The sequence below is a fragment of the Equus asinus genome, chromosome 21, assembly GCF_041296235.1.
Source record: "Equus asinus isolate D_3611 breed Donkey chromosome 21, EquAss-T2T_v2, whole genome shotgun sequence".
Lineage (NCBI taxonomy): Eukaryota > Metazoa > Chordata > Mammalia > Perissodactyla > Equidae > Equus > Equus asinus.
Window position 1 is genome coordinate 58,334,931 of NC_091810.1, and position 21,320 is coordinate 58,356,250.

Consider the following 21,320-nt stretch of genomic DNA (forward strand, 5'->3'; position numbering starts at 1 on the left):
ACGCGCTTGCCCATCGCTGCCTCCCTGTCTCTGGGTCACGGGCACAGTAGCCACAGGTGCTCCTAACACATTAACCGGCTGGACAGTGGATGGATGGAGCTTAATCTGAGATCTGGCCGCTTCGATGGGAGCGCGGTGTGGGTGGGGGCAGGGCCCTGCTGTTGGCAGAGAAGCCCCTCGCTGCCCTGCTCTGCTCGAACTTGTAGGACAGTAGCTAGTGTCAGACTGAATGCATCTACACGTGCTTTTCTGTTACTTCGCTGTGTGGTGCTGGCTTCTGCAGGGAGCTGGGCTGTGCCACTAACAGATCACGGCCTCTCAGCTTTGGGGAATGGAGTGGATGGGCATGGGTCCCAGAGGGACAGGGCAGAGGAGGAAAATGCAAAATAAGTCAACCCCTCCCCTACCCCTGAACCTTTCCTAAAAGTGAGGCCCAAGCCAGAACAGGCCCCTTGGGACATTACCTGCCATGGCCTTGCCAGACCTCCCCTGCGGCCCCCCAGTGCACGCACCACATTCCCCCACCAGGAATGGCTGTGTCTCTCCCCATCTCAGGATCAAGGCTGAGGCCCCTCCATCGCCCTGGAATGGGCCTAACCCCAGGCTCTTCTCCATGGGCTACATCTAAAGGGGTCGGCCTGGCATACCTCGGGACCAGCCAGCAGGGACAGGCTTTGAGCATTTGCGTCCTCAAGAAAACAGCAGTTCCCGCACCCATTTCATGTATTTGGCTAGTGGCGAGCAGAGGACTTGGCCCCTCTGAAAATACATGGCCGGACTGGACTCCTGCCCCAAGGGAGTCAGGACGGAATCTCGGCAGCGGAAGAAAGGGGGGCTTTGGTCTAAAAAGCCCAAGAGAGGCCTCCTTCACTCTGCCCCACCTCGTGATTGCCCACCTGACCCAGCACCCCCTCAGGCCCGGCCCCCGCCCACTGGAACAGGGAGCGTGGTGCCCGTGGGTGACCTGTGCTCTGTCTCGCCTTCCCCAGGCCTGAAGACCATCGTGGGGGCCCTGATCCAGTCTGTGAAGAAGCTGGCCGACGTGATGGTCCTCACAGTCTTCTGCCTCAGCGTCTTTGCCCTCATTGGCCTGCAGCTCTTCATGGGTAACCTGAGGCACAAGTGTGTGCGCAACTTCACGGCGCTCAACGACACCAACGGCTCTGTGGAGGCTGATGGCCTGGTCTGGGAATCGCTGGACCTCTACCTCAACGACCCAGGTGCCGACTGTTTCTGTGGCCCTAGCAGGGCTTTGTGAGGCGACCAGGACGGGGGCATCTCCCACACAGGCCTCGCCAGAGGACAAGCCTCGCTCCAGGGCCGTTTAAGCCCTACCCGATCCCCTAGAGACCCTGCTGTGTGCTCACGTATCCCTGCCCCTGCCCTTTGGGGTTCCACAAGAGAGGACAGAAGGGGACAGACTTAGGGCCTGCCCTCGTGAATTCTCAGGCTAGATGGGGAGACGACATTTGAAGAACAGGGATGATGGAGTTAGATGGAGAGGCAGACAAGGGAAGAGCAGCTGCGACGTTTGGAGGTAGGACTGACCCTAGAGTGTCAGGAATGGTGAGGAGGCAGGCCTGTCTGCAGAGAGAGAAGTATTAGCTTGGGAAAGCGTGAGCTATGGAGTTGGAGTAGTTTGTGAGACTCACAGGTCCCATCTGCTTGGCATGAGATTTTTCAGTTGACTTCATCGTTCTTTGCCAAGATGTTCGTTCCATACACCCGCACCCCAGAACCCCGCCAGAGGGTCAGAACAAGGTCACGTGAGCCCCTCTTGTTGTTTCCCTGCCCCGTGGTGTACACTTCCAGTCTCCAGGCTGAGGGCCAGCAGCTCTCTTAACTAGTGCCGTCGGCCTGGACCAAAGGTAGACACTGGTGCAAGGCCATGTTCTGGGCCACAAGAATCCCGAGGGCCATTTGGAAGTTAGGGCCACTTACATGCACCAGCAATCCACTTTGGGAAAAGAAACAGAAATTCAGTGAGTAAATTTGCTTATGGTTCAGCTGTGGCCATATAACAGTGGTTCTAAAACTTCAGTGTGCACCAGAATCACCTGGAAGCCTCCAAAAAACGCAGATGCTGGGCCCCACCCTCAGAGATTCTGAGTTGGGAGACCTGGGGTGGCACTCAGAAAGTTACATTTCTAACCAGTCCCAGTTGTTGCTTGATACTGCTGTCCACACTTCGAGAACTGCTGCCTAAGACCAAGGCAGGTGGTGGTGAGTGCTGGGGGCTGATGGATGGCCACAGAGAGGAGAGGACAGGACTGGGTGTCTCTTTTCTCATCTGGTCCAGCCCCAGCCCCATCTGGACAGGCCCCAGCATCGGCACCATCAGTGTGGCAGGCCTCACCCACCACCTTATACACAAGGAAGTGGTTCCAGAACTGGGCAGTAGCTGCCAAGGCCACACGTGAGTCAGCAGCCAAGCTGGAACTCTGCTCAGACCCCTGCCTTCTCCCTTGGCTCTGGTTGGCCCCCTGAGTGGTTTGGGGCAAGGTGCACAAGTTCCCTGTGGGGACAGCTGAGGGCCTCCACAGGGCTTCCTGTTTCTTCTGAGAGTATAGGGGACAGTGGCAGCTGAACATCTGAAGAGGAGCAGGAGGAAGGCCAGGGAAGCAGCTGGAGTTTTCTCAGGGCTGACCAGGCGGAGGGTAGGGGTCAGACAGGGACAGAGAAGAGGAGGGAAGACCGCCAGAGATGTCTCTACCGCCCCAAAGCCCTGGGTACAAAGAGGGAACCCCAGGAGTCGGCCACACGTGCCCCTCACCTTTGGGTGTTTCTTTTCCAGAAAATTACCTGCTCAAGAATGGCACCTCTGACGTGTTACTGTGTGGGAACAGCTCTGATGCTGGGTATGTGGCGCCCCCCACCCAGAGCCACCTCACTCAGCCAGGGGAGTCTCCCAGTGCTTTCTCAACTGACTGTGCTTTTAGTTTATGCCCTTGACCCCAGGGACACTGAGGCCTCCCCCTGCCTCATTTCCAGGCCCTTCCAGGCCCCTGGCAGCTTGCCCCCACCCCCACCCCCACCACAGGGGTGACAGCTGCAGAGGGGGTAAGAAAGGGATGGGGGCACAGATCTGGAGGGAGGGACTGGGGGCAGCTCAGGAGGCCCTGCAGGGCTCCCCACAGCCCAACCCTGGCTGCATTCCCTTCCAGAAGCCCCCCAGGTGGTTTTGTCCTACTCCAGTCTTTCCTTCCTCCCTGCCAATTTGTGCGTCAGGTCCAGAGTGAACGTGGTTCCCCCAACAGCCTCTGAGACTTTCCTCCGGGACAAGCAGGGCCTGTACCTGCAGCCTGAGTGTGGTGCCCAGAGACGCCCAGTAACCATGTGCAGCTTCTAGGGCTCTGTGCACAGCAGGGTCTGGGTCAGTGTGACTGTGCCATAGGTTGTTAGGGGCAGGGAGCCCACAAGCTCACCTGGTAGGGGAGGTGCTCTGAGGCCCACATCTCTGAGTATGAAGTTCCAGAGCCCTTCCTGTCGCTAAAGAGATTGTCTAGAAGGTCTTAGGACGTTAGCAATGCGCAGAGGCCTTTGGCTGCATCCTCCCACTGACTAAGTCCCCCTTCCCTCAACCTCTGTCACACAAACACACACACACACACACACGCATGCATGAATCAAGCCCAGTGCTTCCTTTTTGAGAACAAGGCTATCCCCTCAAACTCAGTGAGCTGTGGGTCTGCCTCCCTGTGCCTGTGTGCGCAGTCCTGCAAATGGGCACATTCTCCAGCAATGGCCAAGCCCCAGCCCGTTTATCCCGGAATCATCCATCAACCCTTTGGCCCAGCCTTTGCCCTGGGCTTCATCCTGTTCAGCTCAGCCAAGCCTCACTGCTCCCCTTGCATGCCTGCACTCTGCTCAACTCCCCGTGGGGTAGGCAGGCAGAGGAAGAGATGCAAGCCAGGCCCTCGGTGCTTCCTCCGTGAGGGGAGAGGCAACTCAGACAGCAGCTGGAATGGTGTGTCATGTGGGCAGAAAGGAGCTGCATTTAGGCCTAGCAGAATCAGAAGGGTAAAGAAAAGGAGAAGATGATGTCCCAGGTGGGAGACACAGCATGAAAAGTCATGGAGGTGGGACCCAGCAGTGCGGCACTAGGTTCCTGATGCACAGCCTCATGAAGCAGTGGGGACTATGCTGGGCTGCCCAGAGATGAGTCAGGCTCAGCCAGGGTCTCAGGGGCAGAGGATCCCTTACAGCGTGAGCCAGAGTCTGCGTGTCTGGCCACAGGACGTGTCCCGAGGGCTACCGGTGCCTCAAGGCAGGCGAGAACCCTGACCACGGCTACACCAGCTTCGACTCCTTTGCCTGGGCCTTCCTTGCACTCTTCCGTCTGATGACGCAGGACTGCTGGGAGCGTCTCTACCAGCAGGTAGGTGGGTGCGTGAGGCCAGCAGAGGGACACCGGGATGGGACTCAGGGCCCCTCAAGGGCCAAGGCTGCATGAGTGACTAAGCTAGAGGTGGCCCCAGGAGCTTCTCCACTGGCGAGAGCTCAGGAGGGGCAGGGGTCAGGGATCCTTGTATCTGAGGGATAGGGGCTCAGCAAGCAAAGAACCTTTCTTTTTGCTGGTGACCTACTACCTCTCCCTTTATATAGGATACCTCTTGCTCTGTGAGGAGACACTCCTCCACCCTCTGTGAGGGAATAGTCCCTCTGTGGGTGCAACACTTCCCCAGCTGGCTGAGACCTCCTACCTCCCTCTGTCGGTGGGACTTGCTCTACCCCCTCCCCCGGCTGTGGTCCTCTGAGACCCTGGCACAGCCAGACTGGACAGCTTGGAAACGCCATGACCGTGACCCAGAAGGGGCCCCAGTGAGAATGACCTCTGCCCCCTTGCTCCCCCAGACCCTGAGGTCCGCAGGGAAGATCTACATGATCTTCTTCATGCTTGTCATCTTCCTGGGCTCCTTCTACCTGGTGAACTTGATCCTGGCTGTGGTTGCCATGGCCTACGAGGAGCAAAACCAAGCCACCATCGCTGAGACTGAGGAGAAGGAAAAGCGCTTCCAGGAAGCCATGGAGATGCTCAAGAAAGAGCATGAGGTGGGTGAGCAGGACGCAGCCAAGGAGCCTCCAGACCCAGCCTTCACCTGACTGTGGGTGCCTGGAGAATGGTGCATGCTGGGTAAAGCGGGTGCCTGGAGACATGATGATGCATGCTGGGTAAAGCTAGTGCCTACTGAGTAAAGCTGGTACCTGTAAATGTGGCACCTCCTGGGTAAAAGGCAGTGCCTGCTGGGTAAAGCTGGTGTCAGCTGGGTACAGACGTTTCACCTGAATGTGGTGTCTGCTAGGTAAAAATTCGGTACTTGCTAGGTTAAGACAGTGCCTGTTGGTGAGATGCCTGCTGGGGAGAAGTGGTGCCTGCTGGGTAAAGGTGGGCCCTGTGAATGTGGTACCTGCGGGGGAAAGCTGTTCCCTAGGATCGTGGTGTCCGCCAGGTGCAGGTGGTGCCTGCTGGGTAAAGGTGACCCTGTGAACATAGTGCATGCTGGATCAAAGAGATCTTTGTGTTCATGGATATAGTTTCCCTACTCCAGGGATGCCTTCTGGTGGGGTAGTGAGAAAGGTCCAGGGTCGGAGGCCTGACCTAACTCAGAGAATAAACACTGACGATGCTGCCCTGGCTACTAGCAGTTCCACACACAGCGGGTGCTGGAGGCTAACTAAGAGTAAGCCTGTTAGAAGCCAGGCTGTGCACATCCACTTTCTTCTCACTGCCCTGTGCCACCTCCCCCAGCACCTGTTTTGGCCAACTGAACCTTCTAGAAGATCCCCTGCCCTCTAGTTCTGTCACTTCCTCTACTCATCAGCACCCCCCTCCCTCCTCTCTCCCACAAGTTCCTCTTCACTTCAGCCACTCCTGTCTTCCTCCCTGGATCTTGATCTTTCTCAGAACATTCTGGGTCTGTCTGAGCTCATCTCTCTGTGATGCCCATTTGGGGGTAGGTGTGCAAGTCCGCATACTGATGGGGAAAACCAAGACACTGAGAGTTGCCTGGCCTGCCCTAGCCTGAGGTTGCACAGTCTCCATAACCAAGACATCCCTTCTTCCACCCTTTTCCAGGCTCTCACCATAAGGGGTGTGGACACTGTGTCGCGCAGCTCCTTGGAGATGTCCCCTTTGGCCCCAGTAACCACCCGTGAGAGAAGGAGCAAGAGGAGAAAACGAATGTCTTCAGGGACGGAGGAGTGTGGGGATGACAGGTTCCCCAAGTCCAACTCGGAGGATGGTCCCAGAGCAATGGTAATCCCTGGCCGTGGCTCTGGCATCCACCACAGCCACCATGCTAGGCCCCTGGGGCAGTCACAGCCCCTTGGGTGCTCCCCAACGACAGCATCCTTGAGCCCCTTCCAAGCCCCTTCCTAGCCCTTCCTGTTTCCCATGGCCATTCTTGGAGTGGCAGAGCCCTGGGCAGAGGGACACAGTAGGTTTGAGTGTTATAATATCCCCAAGCTCAGCTAAGTCCCCAGCACTGGGGCTGGGGGACACCCCGTGGTGTGGATTGGCAGGAGCCCAAGGAGTGAGGGGCATGGCTGACTGCCCCAGGTCCTGCTTGGGCCAGGCCTGCCTGCACCACCAGGAGCCTTCTGGCCTCCTTGCCCCCGTGCCCAGCCTTAGCCCCACCTTCAGGCCCAGGTAAGCTTCAATCTCAAAGCCTCAGAGGCACAGGCTTCAGGTGAGCAGAGATCCCAGAAGATGCAAGACTTCCTCTAACACCACACCTCTTCCCTGAACACCCCCTGGTGCGCCCATCCAGTTCCCGTGTGGCGGGCAATAAGCCCTCAGTGCTCCAAGAAGTTGAACGGGGGCCGATGCCACAAGAGGTAGGCGGGGGGCATGTGAAGAGCTGTCTTGGTCATATCCCCTCTCTGCACGCCCTCAGAATCGTCTCAGCATCTCCCACGGGCTCAGCAGGACCTCCATGAAGCAACGCTCCAGCCGGGGGAGCATTTTCACCTTTCGCCGGCGAGACCTGGGCTCCGAAACTGATTTTGCAGATGATGAAAACAGCACAGCAGGGGACAGCGAGAGCCACCGCACATCGCTGCTGGTGCCCTGGCCCCTGCGCCGGCCTAGTGCCCTGGGACAACCCAGTCCCGGGACCTCAGCTCCCAGCCACGCCCTCAATGGCAAAAGGAACAGCACCGTGGACTGCAACGGGGTGGTCTCCTTGCTGGGGGCAGGCGACCCTGAGGCCACCTCCCCAGGAAGCCGCCTCCTCCGCCCTATAATGCTGGAGCGCCCCCCAGACACGGTGAGCCAGCCCTGCGATGTAGCACTAGGCAGATCTGGACTCCACAACTGGTCCCCAGTGCCAGGTCCAAAAATACTCACCAAGTGTTTACTGAGCACCTATTGTGTGCTGGGGTTAGGGGGTGAATAAACCTACCAGAAAATCTCTGCCTTCAAAGAGCTTCCATGCTAGTGGGGGCAGACAGACCAAATCAGAGAAAGAAGGGAGAATATGTGTACATGGTGTGTAATGGTGAGGAATGAGAATGATAGGTAAATACTTAGCAACTGGTAAGGCATGGGCACAGAGATGCTGTGGTGGCTCAGGACCTGTCCTAGAGGTCCTGTGTGTGCCAGGTGTTAGCCCTGTAGAGTCACTGGATCTGGACAATCCAGGGGGTCCCAGGAGAAGGGCCAGAGTGACAAGGGGATGTTTATGGGGTTTTGGGCATCAATTATTCATCCAGTTGGAAATATTTCAGTACTTTATAGACTGGTAACTCAATATGAGCCTAAGTAACAGGTGCTGTGGGAGGACAAAACAGGGAGGGGGAGAGGGAACCCCACTCATTAGGGGGCATTTAAACAAAGACGTGGAGGAGGCGAGGGTGGGAGCCAGGCTGCCTTCTGAAACTGTGAGGGTGGTATGGCACAGCTTAGCACCCAGATTATGGAGACAAACTAGGTTCGAATCCTGCCTCATAGCTTACCAACTGGATGGCTGTAGGCAAGTTACTTTATTTCTCTGTGCCTTGGTCTCTCATCTGTAAAGTGGATTTAAACTACCCACCTCAGGATTGTTGCGGGGATTAATGGGCTGATATGGGTAAAGCAATCAGGAATTGCATGACTATGTTGATGTTGTGATGATGTCATGACAGTATACCGTCATTATGTGATCTGGGGGAAGCATGTTCCAGGCTTAGAGAAGAGCAAGTGCAAAGGCCCTGAGGCAGAAGCATGCCTAGCCTATGGGAGGAAATGCTATGAGGTCACTATGGCTGGAAACCAGGGAGCAAAGGGGAGAGGAGTTGGAGTTATTCTCAGAAAGGTGGCAGGGAACGGCCAGATAGTGAAAGGCCAGTCACAGTTTTGATCACTCAGTCTGCTGATCCCATGATGACAGACTGGTGACTGCCCAATTAGCCATCAGGTGTCCTTGTTGACCCTGCCTCCCAACACAGTGCCCAGAAAGTGCCAACGTGGGGCTCAGACCCCAAGGCCTGCAGGAAGATGGAGGGGGGCAGACTTCCTGAGGGAGCTGGGCCAGGCCAGGGAGACTTGGGCAGGAAGGTGGAGTGGGGCTCACAGCCGAAAGGCCTCCTTTGCTCCAGCTCAGACACTTGCTCTAGCTTTGGGACTGCAGAGGTTAATTAATCTCTCTGTGCCTCAATTTCCTCATCTCTCAGGTGGAAATAAAATTAACATCCACATCAGCTGGTTGTGGTGAGGACTAAAAGAGTTCTGACCTGTCTGGTGCTTAGACCAGTACTTGCCTCATGTTCAAGTAATTGCTGTTATTATTTATTATTGTTATTATGGAGCAGGAAGGAGTAAAGACTCCTGGGGCAGAGCTCCTGGGGCCCTCAGGCCCCTCTGGAGCAGGGAGTCAAGGGAAGGGTCCTGGGAATCCATCTGGGGCAGAGCGCAGCTTCCCGGGGGTCTGGGGAGGGCCCCTGGCCATCACTGGGAGGGTGGGTGTCTGGCTTGCCAGGAACCCCGAATGCCGGTGCCTGCAGAACCCCCTACAGATCCAGCCCTGGAGCCCCAGTCTGGTGGAATCAGGTCAGCCACAGAGCGCTAATAGAATTTCCTAATCTCATTAGGGTGAAAATCATCTCATTGTGCTGCACATGTCAGGAGGAATCCAAGTTCAAACACTTCATTACTGGGAACTCTGACTTCACTCATTCGCACTTCTGTGGGGCCCATTTGTAACCTTAAAGGGATTAGCAGGTCGAGGGGGTCATTTGCAAAGTTAAAGGAATTAGCAACCAAGATGGAGACATTTGAAAAGTTGAAGAGATGAGCAGACTGTCGCCCCGGGAATGCCTTTTCTGCCTCCACTGGGTCCCCAGTGAGACATTTCTGCCCAGTTCTCTGAAAACAAAGCTCAGTGTTGGCACAAAGCGGGGGCTTAACACCGTGGTGGTGGGGGCAGGAAGGGCCAACCCGACTGACAGCTCACATCTCCTTTATCAAGTTTGAGCGTGGAGGGTGAAGACTTTCTTTGCCGGCTGTCTGTGTGAGCGCCGACCCCGAGGGCCGGATGGGGGCAGGGAGGCCCACTCAACCGCCCTTCTCCCTCCATGTGTTCGACTTTTGTCCTCCTTCCCCTGGCCATCCAGCAAGTTAGGGGGCGGAGCTGGAACTCATCACCCAAGCCTCCTGATTCCTGAGTATTTCTCCATCCAGCGGATATTTACCCAGCACCAGCCAGCTGCATCGAGTGCCGGGCAGTGTTTGAGGCTCCAGGGTTATAGCCGTGAAGAGAATGGACAGCAGCTCTGCCCTCGTGCAGCCTACAGTGTAGTCAGGAAGATGGATAGTAAACGGGTCAATATTCCAGGTAGCAATAGGGTCGCATGGTAGAAAATTGCTAGGGGTGGGGTTGGGAATGGGGGCTGTTAGAATCGTCGGGGAAGTCCTTCCTGCAGAAGTAACATTAAAATTGACAGACAAATGATTTTAGGGAGCCATCCACGAAGATCTGAAAGAATAGTGTTTTAGGCAGAGGGAACAGCAAGTGCAGAGGCCCCGAAGAGGAACAGGCACGAGACTTTCAAGGAATGAAAGGGCAGGGCAGGCCTGATATGGTGGAAACAGTAGAAAGATATATGAAATGAGGTTGATGAGTTAGGATTTGGACTATGCAGGGCCTTGTAGGTGATAGAAAGTTTGGATTTACTTTGAGTAAGATGGGGAGCTGTGGGGTAGGGGAGTTGTTGATCAGAGGTGTATCGTGACCTGATTTACTTTTTAAGGGAATCCCTTTCTGCTGTGTAGAGAATAGAGGGAAAAGAAGAAGAGGCCAGTGAGGGGGCTGTTGCAGTAGTTTTAGGAAAGAGATGACGATGGCTTGCACCGGGATGGTGTATCAGTCAGCTAGTGCCACAATAAGGCTGTGTACCAAACTACCCCCAAAGCCAATGGCTAACAGCAAGCCTTTATTCTCACATCCACTTCTCTGCAGGTTGACCATGGTTTGGCTGGTCTCAGTTGGGTGGGCTGGGCAGCTGTGCTTCAGACTGCACATTGGCTTGGCTCCACCCTGTGGGTTAGGCTCAGGGCTGCCTCACTTGTCTTTGTTCTGAGGCCCAGTCTGAAAGGATGGCAGCTAGCTGGGGAAGCTCTTTTCATGGCCAATCACTGAAGTACAAGAGCAGGACAAATAGCACAAGCACATTTAAGGCTTCTGTTCACATCACATCCACTAACGTTCCATTGGCCAAAGCAAGTGGGTCATCGATAGCACAGGGAGGTTTTCTTCACTCACAGTGGGAGAGAAAAGAGTAAATATTGGCTAAATGATAACCTGAACGATCACAGATGGTGAAGGAGAGAAGGTGGGAGAATTTAAGACATGCTTGTGAGTTAAGCTGGCCAGATTTGTGGTTGCATTGGATCTAGCGTACTGCTGTTACACCAGCCACCTCAGGCGCCTCTGCTTGAATACTTCCATGACTGGGAGCTCACTGCCTCCCTACGCAGCATTTTGGGGGCATTCTCACCAATTGCAAAGGTTGAGCTTACCTTGAGCCCAGATCGATTTGGTGCTCACCACAGGCCTTGGCTCTGCCACCCGGAGTAGTCTGGGTCCGTCTCCCCTCTGACCTACAGAGATTATAGAGCCTTGCTCTTGCACACCGAGCGTGCGTGCTGTCTTCAGCAGCTCCGGCTCCAGTTCACGGACTGGGGTCATGCAGGGCCGTGCTGACCTGAAGCCTTTGTGGGCCCTCCTTGATTCCGCAGGGCCTCTCAGTAAGCCCAGAGAATACCTGTGCCACCTCCCTCCATCAGGACACGCCACGTCTCCATTCGCAGGCCTGGGTCTCTTACTTACAAAAATGATGCAAGCACATTGGAAACAAATCCAACCAGGCAAAAGGAGCTTCTCCCTCTCCTTCCCCTCCCTCACAAGCCCACTCCCCAGATACATCCACGTGAACAGTTCGGGGTGGAGCTTCCAGGTCTTTTCCTTATGTTTTCATCAAAAGGTTTGTCTTGGAAGTGCGCTCCTGAGAACACACGTGGAACTGTCTCGTTCTCTTTATTGTCTGCATCAGAGTCCAGAGTTGGATTGTGTCCATAATTGATTTTAATATTCTTCCTATTGATTAGCTGTTTCTTTTTTATGATATTAGGAACAATGCTGCAATGAACATTATTGTGTGTCTATTTTTGGTGCATGTGTATAATTATTTATGAAGTTACATTACTAGATGAGGACTTGCAGGGCCAATTTAAAATTTTCTTGGTAGATATAGCCAAACTGCCCCACAAAAGCTCCCACCAGCTATGTCTAAGCATCGTGCTTTCTTCTTCTACTAATGTCACCTTAGAGCATGGGAGATGTTTTTTAGCTTCTTTATGCTCTTGACTCTAGGGAGCTTGTGGTCAATTTAGACTCCCAGATCGTTTTTGCATGTACTAATGTATATGAAAGAATCTGGGTAATAGAACTTGATACATGGAGTTTCCTGTCCACCCTCAAGAATCACCACTGCTGAGAGACGGTGAAGAAGAAAAGAGAACGAGGAGATCATGACTGGTAGGAAGGGTGAGGGGAGTCACTAACTGAGAGGGAGTTGAGAGCAGAGAAGCCCAGCCCCCAGTGTCTCATCAAGACTCTCATCCTGTCCCCCTTTGACCCCCCTGACCTGAGCGTGGGCCAGCTGTCCCAGGTCCAACAGCTGCCCCATGTCCAGTAGGAACCCCGTCCCCAGGCTGACACTATCTCCTGGTTGCACCCAGACCACGCCGTCGGAGGAGCCAGGCAGGCCCCAGATGCTGAGCCCCCAGGCTCCGTGTGCGGATGGCTTCGAGGAGCCAGGAGAGCGGCAACGGGCCCTCAGCGCTGTCAGTGTCCTCACCAGCGTCCTGGAAGGTCAGCATCACCCGGTGCCCTCCAAACATTCCCCACGTCTGGTCTAGGCACGCTCACCATTATGCCGCCCTGAGCCGGGCATCCCCCATCTGCTTGGCCTGCCCTGGACATCTCCACAGCTGTCCCACGCTTTTTGGTCTGTGTCGCCTGTCCTAGGGGTCTTTTCATTTGTTTCAGCTTGTGCTTTCCTGGGCATCCTCAGGAGCCATGTTTGTGTTTCTTCCAAACATTCCTACAGCCGTGCTGGCCTGTCCCAGGTGCTTATCAGCCTCATACTGTCCTCTCCCAAGTATCGCCATATCTGCCTGGGACCATCCTGTCCCAAGCGTGCCTGTTCCAGCCTATTCCCAGCCAGTCCTGTATCTACTACAGGCTATTCCAGGCCTCCCACATCTGTCCCAGCCAGTCCCACGGTAGGCAACCCCGCATCCATTCCAGTCTGAATTTGGCACCCCCCCATCTTGTTCCCTCCTGTCCCATATGGATTCACATCCTTCCAGCCTGTCCCAGCCACCCTCCACCTGTCCTAACATGTCCCACGTATCCATATCTATTCCCACCTGTTCTGTCATGGGTGTCCTTATACGTGAACTTGCAAATCTCAGATGTTGTCTCATCCTTTTAAGTCTATCCGTCCCTGAGTGTCCCCAGATCTGTGTGGGACTGTTGTCTCAAGAGAGCCCACTTCTGTCCTGATCTGTCCTGTCCGGGTTTTCCCTACATCCATCCTGGCCTCCTGTCCCTCTGGCCCTCTTCTCTCATATTTCCCGGGCAAAGAGTCAGGACACAGGCCACCCCTTCCCTTAGCCTTCCCTGCCCCTCTAACCGTCCCCTGCCTTGTAGCAGCCGTGTCGTCTCCACAGGTAAGTCATACGTCTTCTCTGGAATATCATGAGTTATACAGGAGTGAGTCAGCAAAAATAAACCAGCTCACTGGCTGTCCCCCCAGAGCTGGAGGAGTCTCACCGCAAGTGTCCACCATGCTGGACCCGCTTCGCCCAGCGCTACCTGATCTGGGAGTGCTGCCCCCTGTGGATGTCCATCAAGCAGAGAGTGAAGTTCATGGTCATGGACCCATTTGCTGATCTCACCATCACCCTGTGCATCGTGATTAACACGCTCTTCATGGCGCTGGAGCACTACAACATGACAACTGAATTCGAGGAGATGCTGCAAGTCGGAAACCTGGTAAGGGCCGCTGGTAGCTGACTCTCAAATGGGCATCCTGGTGTGAAGGGCTCTCGGCCAGCTGTCACAGCCTTCATGGGTAAGGGTGGAGGGATTCAGAGCACAAAAGATCTTCTGAGGGTGAGAGTCATCATGGAACATCTTGGAGGAGGGAGTCTCAGGATCAGCTTTGAAGTAACTGAGAGATGTAGTTGGAAGTGAGAGGTTGGAGACAAAGGTTAATGAAGATGCTCAGAGGCTAGAAAACAAAAGTGAATTGAAGGTGAGCCTGAAATGCGTGGGGACGTGAGATTTGGCACTTAGTAGATGGAGGAGGGGAGTGCATGCAGAAAGAGGCAGTTCTCTTACGGGAAGAGCTGGAGTACGTGAGCATCAGTGTTTGTTGGATGGGGAAGGATGGATGAATGGATGGATGGATGGATGGATAGCTGGATGTAGTGAGTAAAATCAGGCAGGGCCAGATCTGAATTCTGATTCAGCTCTTACTAAGTCTGTGACCTCAAGCAAATTACTTAGTCTCAGTAATTGGCACAATAAGTATTTGTTGAATTTAATAAACGTAAAATTAGTATGACAATATCAACCTCATAGGGAGCTGATGAAGATTGAATGAGATAATGTGTGTAATGCGCTTGGCTCAGAGTTTGATAAACAATAAGCACTCAAAATGAATGATCACGGTGGTTATTATCATTGTTGTTGTTATTAAAGAGACTGTCTCTGGAAGCCAGAATGTCTAGTTTCTAATTCTGATTTTTTTTCTTGAAACCAAATTCAAATCCTGCCTCTTCACTCTAAAGATGGGAAACTGAGGCCCGAGAGGTGGCATAATGGTGGCAGAGCTGGGAATGTAGCTACAGTCTCCCTACTCTGAGAGACAGGCCCTAGTGGCTCCATCCAGGTAAACACAGAGACATCCCTTCTCCAAGGGATCCTAGGACAAGCCTGGCAAAGAGCCCACCAACCTCTGAAAGGAGCTCCTGGGATCACCACTGAGGCTGGGTGGGGGGAGGGGCTCATTTGGCCCAAGCTCTGTCTTACTGCAGACCCAGCCCTGTCTTAGCCCCTAGAGGCAGGCAGGTCTCCCACGCTGTGGAGTGTGGAGATTTTCTTCCCTTATTACATTCCCTGTCTAGGACTCTAGACAGTTCTCTATAGGATCTATTCAAATTTTTTTTACAAATGTAAGTCCATTTTGCTGTAATTCTATTTTTATTTCTTTTTTCTATATGCAAACAGAAGGGAAAGGTATATCTGTCTGTAGCAGTGTTTTGGCAAATTGTGCCTGCCTTGTGTTGGTGGTTATTAGGGTTTCAGTTGAATGCAGTTTTATTGGAATGTGGCCACTGGGTTGGGCTGAGCAGCAAGTCAAGGTGATGAAGAGCCCTAGTGGCTTCACTGGATCCTTGAGTTGTGATTGGGTTGCAGTTGTTTTAAACTTACAGTTCAGTTATTAGTAATAGGTCACGTTGTTGGACTATAGCTATATTCTGTTCTGTTTGGATGGCTTTATTGCTAGTATGTAAGGTTTTTATTGTCTTGCAGTTAATATATTCTAGGTGGTTTAAATATTAACTGTAAAGAAACAAAACCACAAAAATAAGCATGGATAAATAATCTTGGTAAGGGAAAAGCCTTTCTAAGCATGTCACTAAAGACAAATTCCATAAAGGAGAAGATCGATAGATTTAACTAACTTTTAGCCCATCATATAAACAAAAGTAAATATAAACAGAAACTTCTGTTCCTAGTAATATTGTGGACGAGAAAACCTGAAAAGTCTTCAACAATTAAACAATTAAAAATTTAGCAAACATCCTTTGACATGCAGGGAAAGTTCATGAGAAAGTAACAAAAATCTCAAAGTGTCAAGAACAAAGAGTAACTTAAAAACTGTATTGATGAACATCTGAAATGGTTCTGTAGCTGCCCTGGGAAGGGTGAGTTGCTGATTTGGGTAATCTGGGAGCTTGGATCTCAGTGAACATGTAGAGACAAGACATGTTTTTGGGGCAGTGCGAATAGGGGTTGGAACTGAGTTGCCCCATAAGAATAGGACCCTACCTTCAGTAAAATGGTGAACCAGAAAAAATCCACACATCCACTCTGGGAAATGATAAAGAAGGAAGCTTGTTAGTCCCAGCCAGGGCTGCAGAAGGAAAAAAGAAAAAGAGTAACCTCTGGAAACTTGTCACTATGAATTAGGCTTCATACACATTTGGAGTTCAGATTTATACCTGAGTGTTCCTAGAATCTATGCCTAAAAACTTGACACATAAAGTGATCCTGGGATGATATCTTGGGGTCCCTGAAAGAGGCAAACACAAATTTCTCTGGAAGGACACACCTTTAACCCAAGCTAAGTTTGATTCTCCAAATTACAAAACACACAAGGAAATACTCCACCATGAGCAAGAGTCAGCAGACACACACACACGCACGCATGCACACTTATCCCCTTAAGAATGCCACATAATAGAACTGTTGGATAGAGATGATAAAATAAGAATGTTTGTAATAACTAAAGACATAAAAGAAGGAATTAGAAACATAATAAAGGAATAAGACAGCTTTGGAAAAGAACTAAATAAAATCTCTAGAAATGGAAAACATAGTCATTGAGATTAAAATCTCAATGTACAAATAAAATAGCACATTGATACAGCTGGGAGAGAATTAAATGAGTATAAATTTAGATCTAAGAAAGATGCCCACAATGTAGAACAGAGAGATAAAGATGCAGAAAATATGAAATAAAGCTTTAAAGACATGTAGTCAGATTCAGAAGAACAAGCATACAAATGAGAGGAGTTCCAGAAGGAGAAATAGGGAGAAGGAGAAAATGAGGGCAAAAGAATATTCCAAGAAAGAATGACTGAGAATTGATGAAATAAATGAACCTTAAATTCAGAAATCATAATACATCCTGTGTAGGATAAATAAAAATAAATATTTCTAGACATGTCATGATGAAACTGCTGAACATCAAAGCAAAGACATCATAAAGCAACCAAAAGAAGAAATATTGCCTACTAGGGAGCAATAGTCAGATGGATGGCAAACTCCCCAGTATCTTCAATAGAACCCAGAAGACAGTAGAATAATAATTCCAAAGTGCTGGGAGAACATATTGGACAACCTAGAATTCTATACCCAGTCATCTTACCACTTAAGAAGGATACTAAACAAACACTGAGAGTTCTCTCTGAAACAACAACAAAAATTTGTACTTCTAAAAGAAGTAAAATGATTGCAGAAGTAAGATTCTGAGAATGGAGCAAGCAGTGAAATGAACGTAGGTAAAGATAAGCAAGCATTGACTGTGTACAACAATAATAATGATGATGACTGATTTGAGGGTATAAAAAGTAGGAACTAAAATATTGGACAACAGTAGCATGTAAGGTAGGCATGGAGCAGGGATTGAAGGTAATGAAGTCTAAAGTTCATATACGCTATGAAAAATTAATTAACTTAGAGCCTTGTGTTAAAATTTTTTGGGTAACCACTAAAACCACTAAGAGGATAGAAGTGGAGGGTCCTAATTGCCCAACCAGTAGAGAAGAAAGTGGAGAATTTTAAAAATTCAATCCAATAGAAGGAAGGAAAGGAGAAAATAAAAGAAACCAAAAAATAGAAGACATAAAATAAGATGTAGACGTAAATACAAATATATCAGAAATCACAGTAAATAGAGGTGGGTTAAAGTCACTACTTAAAAGACAGAGTGTCACTTTGATAAAGAAATAAAACTCTGCTATGCGTTTTTTACAAAAAAAATACCCAAAATATGAGGACCCAAATCCCCAAAAGGGGTTGAAGAAAAAGAGACAGAAAACAATATCCCAGAAAATACTATAAAGAAAATTGATGGAGCTGTATTAATATCAAACAAAATAAAGTTTAAAACAGAAAGTATTACTGAGGGATAAATGCACAGATAAAAGGAACGATTCACTAGAAATATATAAGAACTCTAAACTTGTATGTCCCAAGTTACATAGCTTCTAAATATGTAAAGCAGACAGTAAGGCAAATTTAACAAGTCCACAATCTTAGTGAGAGACCACCTTCAATAATTGATGGGTCAGGCTGACAGAAGTTTAGCAAGAATATAGAGGATTTGAATAACAGAAATGAAAAACTTGAGTTTATGAATGTGCCGAGCCAAGCACCTAACAATTAAAGAAAATACACATGGAACACTTACAAAATGAATGCATTTTATATCTCAAAGTCTAAGCAAAGACAGGGTATCATGTATCTTTCATTCTCTGTGCATTGTACAATTAAATTAGTAACTTTTTAAGAAGACAAGTTAAATTTTTAAGAGTATACTTCCAGATAACTCATGGTCAAAGAAAATGTTATAATGGAAAGCATAAAAGCTTATAATGTAAAGAGAATGAAAATACTTTTGAGTTGCAGCAAATGCAGTACTTAGAGGGAAATTTATAGCCTAAAGTATATATATTAGAAAAGAAAAGTTGAAAATGAATGAGCCAGGCATTTGATTCAAATAGTTAGAATAAGTATAAACATCAAAGAAAATTGAAGAGCAGGAAATTAATAAAATAATAAAGATTCATCAGGGAGAAGTTTTTTTAGCAAAACATTTTTTGAAAAGACTAATAGATAAACTTTCAGCAAGATTAAAATAGAGGAAAAAAGAAGGCACAAGTAAATCATGTTAAGAATGGACAAGGGGGCATAACTACACAAACAGCAGAGATTAAAACATGGTAAAAGGACATTATAAAAAACTTAATGCCAGCAAATTTTAAACAGACTAAGTGAAAATTTTCCTAGAAAAATATAGATCACCAAGAAGAGATTTAAGACCATAAAGGAAAGAGAAAAAAATTAACCAAGCCAAATCCAGCAGTGTATAATTAAGAAAAATCAAATAAAGAAAGAAAAAACTCAGGGCCGGCTTGGTGGTGTAGTGGTTGAGTTCATGTGCTCCACTTCAGTGGCCTGGGGTTGACAGGTTCGGATCCTGGGCATGGACCTACACACCGCTCACCAAGCCATGCTGTGGTGGTGTCCCACGAACAAAGTAGAGGAAGACTGGCACAGATGTTAGCTCAGGGACAATCTTCCTCACAAAAAAAAAAAAAAAGAAAGGAAGAAAGAAAAAGCTCTTCATGATCAAGGTGGGTTTATTCCAGGTACATATGATCTTTTCTTACATGTGGGAAAATTATTTAATAAAATTAAATGCTTTGTGATATGAACTCTTAGCAAATTAAAATAATCTAACAAAAATATCTACAAAAATTGACAGTGAATATCATCCTGAACTTTGAAATGTTAGCAGCCTTCCTGTTGGTCGGGAACAAACACAGATGGTGATGATGAAACTGGTGGTAATCATAGCTAGTACTTCTTAATCGCTTAATTTCTGATAACAACCAGTAATGGAGATGCTATTATTATTATCCCTGTTCTACTGATAAGGGAACAGAGGCACAGAGTGGTCAAATAATTTAGCCAAGGTCACACAGCCAGGAAGTGGTAGAGTCGAGATTCAAATCCAAGCAGTTTGTATCTAGAGCCCATGCCCTACCCCGTGTGCTACACTGCTATGCTACAGCTCTAGCTATGTGCCATGTGACATAATGGTGGCAGAGCTGGGAATGTAGCTACGGTCTCCCTACTCTGAGAGACAGGCCTTGGTGGCTCCATCCAGGTAAACACAGAGTCAGCCCTTCTCCAGGGGATCCTAGGACAAGCCTGGCAAAGAGCCCACCACCCTCTGAAAGGAGCTCCTGGGATCACCACTGAGGTTGGGTGGCACCAGCTTTGTGCCATCTCCCTGCTTCCACATTATCCTGGAGGTCTTTGTCAGCATGGTAAGAGAAGAAGGAGGAAAGCAGATCTAACATTATCTTCCAGATATATTGTTATCTGTATAAATAATCCAAGAAAATCTACACAAAGACTAATAAAACTAATAAGAGAGTTCAACAATGTTGGTAGGCACTGGGCCAATATTCCAAAATTAATTCTGCTCCTAGCCACCATCAGTGATCATTTGGAGAGAGTAATTTTTAAAAACACTTAAAAGAGCAATAAAAAACTGTGAGGAATCTAGTAATAAAGGTACCAGAAGATTGTAAATTTTATATGAAAAAAATTATAAAACTATTGAAAAACATAAAAGAAGATGTAAATTAGTGAAGAGATATGCCAGGTTCATGGATGAAAGTCTCAATATTGTAGAAATATCAGTTCTTCCCAAATTAACTTTAATTACCTTAAATTGAATGTAATTCTAATCAGAATCTCAACACATTTTTTTTCCTTGGGACTTGACACAATAATCCTCAACTTCATATGGAAAAGCAGAATCTGTCAAGACAAATTAAGTACTAAAATGGGGAACTTACCCTACCATGTATTAAGATATATTACAAAGCTGTAGTAATTAAAACATAGTATTGGTGCAAAGATAGCAAAATGGACCAGTACTACAGAATTGAGAACTTAGAAATAGGAAATGCACATGCAGAGTCTTGTTAAAAAGCAGAGATGGCGTTACAAATCAGCAGAAAAGCGTAGACTATTCAATAAACAATACTGGAAAGAATGGCTATGTGTTTACAGAAGAAAATTAATTTAGACCCCTCCCCACACCATACTCACAAATTCGTTGCAGGAGAGCTGGGTTTAATACCTAAATTGGATAAAGCAAAATTTTAAATCTTTTAGAATAAAAATAGGAAAAAATATCTAAGACCTTGGGGTTGGGAAGGCTTTCTTCAACAATACAAAAAGTTTATACCATGAAAGAAAAGATTGATCAATTTGCCTATGTTAAAATTTGTAATATCTGTATAACAGAGGATATGATGAGCAAAGTAAATCACTACAACAAACTGGAAATCGATGTTATGAGAAGTATTGGAATCCAGAATATATATTGAGTGCTGACACATCAATCAGGGAAAGAAGGACAACCCCGTGGCAAAAACATGACCACAACAACGGACAAAGGAAATGACAGGAAAATCACAGAAGAGGAAATTCAGATGGTTATAAACAAATGAAAAGAAACAGAGCAATGCAAATTAAAGCAACACTGGGATATTCTTTCTCACCCGTAAGAGAATCAAAAATAAACCTCTCTGTGTTGGCAAGGATGTGAAACAGTGGGAACTCACGCTTTGTAGCGAGTGTGGATTTGGTATGACCATGTTGGGGAGCAATTGTACAGTTATCTGGCAAATCACAGATGTGTTTACCCTATAACAACAATTTCAGAGATATATATTCTTGAGAAGGTCCCACATGCCTGTACAAGGAGACACGTACAAGAAAGTTCTTTGCAGCACTGTTAGTCATAGGGAAAATTGGAATCAATGTAACTGTCCGTCCACACATTAAAGAAATGCATAAATAAATTGTGTTGCATTCATACAATGAACTGCTGTGCACAATTAGCATAAATACAACCACATCAAAATGGGTGAATCTCAAAAACTTGAAGTTAAGATAAAAGGAACTTGCAAAAAAGAATACATACAGCATGGCGCATTTATATAAACCTTAAACAATGCAAAAATACTATATATTGTTAATATACATTAAAATTGTAAAAACGTGCGTGGGAACGATAAGCATCAAATTCAGGACAGTGAATACCTTGGAGCGAATGTAGTACCATGCGGCTTCAGTTTTACCTGTGACAACACATGGTGGTTAAGACTTCGTGGTGGAAGCCAGCAGCTTAGGTTTAACATCAGGCTCCATCATGTGGGCCAGTGGCTTAACCTG

General features: G+C 48.5%; 1 protein-coding gene across 3 annotated transcripts in view; it reads left to right on the forward strand.

Moving 5' to 3' along the window:
- The window catches only part of SCN5A (sodium voltage-gated channel alpha subunit 5), a 99,379-nt gene that overhangs the window by 37,343 nt on the left and 40,716 nt on the right, over positions 1 to 21,320 (forward strand). For all 3 annotated transcript variants that reach the window (XM_070492266.1, XM_070492265.1, XM_070492267.1), the window contains exons 7-14: positions 990 to 1,220; positions 2,795 to 2,858; positions 4,237 to 4,378; positions 4,855 to 5,052; positions 6,077 to 6,256; positions 6,897 to 7,268; positions 12,221 to 12,353; positions 13,303 to 13,541. In XM_070492266.1, coding sequence (XP_070348367.1) covers positions 990 to 1,220; positions 2,795 to 2,858; positions 4,237 to 4,378; positions 4,855 to 5,052; positions 6,077 to 6,256; positions 6,897 to 7,268; positions 12,221 to 12,353; positions 13,303 to 13,541 — 1,559 coding nt within the window. The remainder of the gene's footprint in view (positions 1 to 989; positions 1,221 to 2,794; positions 2,859 to 4,236; positions 4,379 to 4,854; positions 5,053 to 6,076; positions 6,257 to 6,896; positions 7,269 to 12,220; positions 12,354 to 13,302; positions 13,542 to 21,320) is intronic.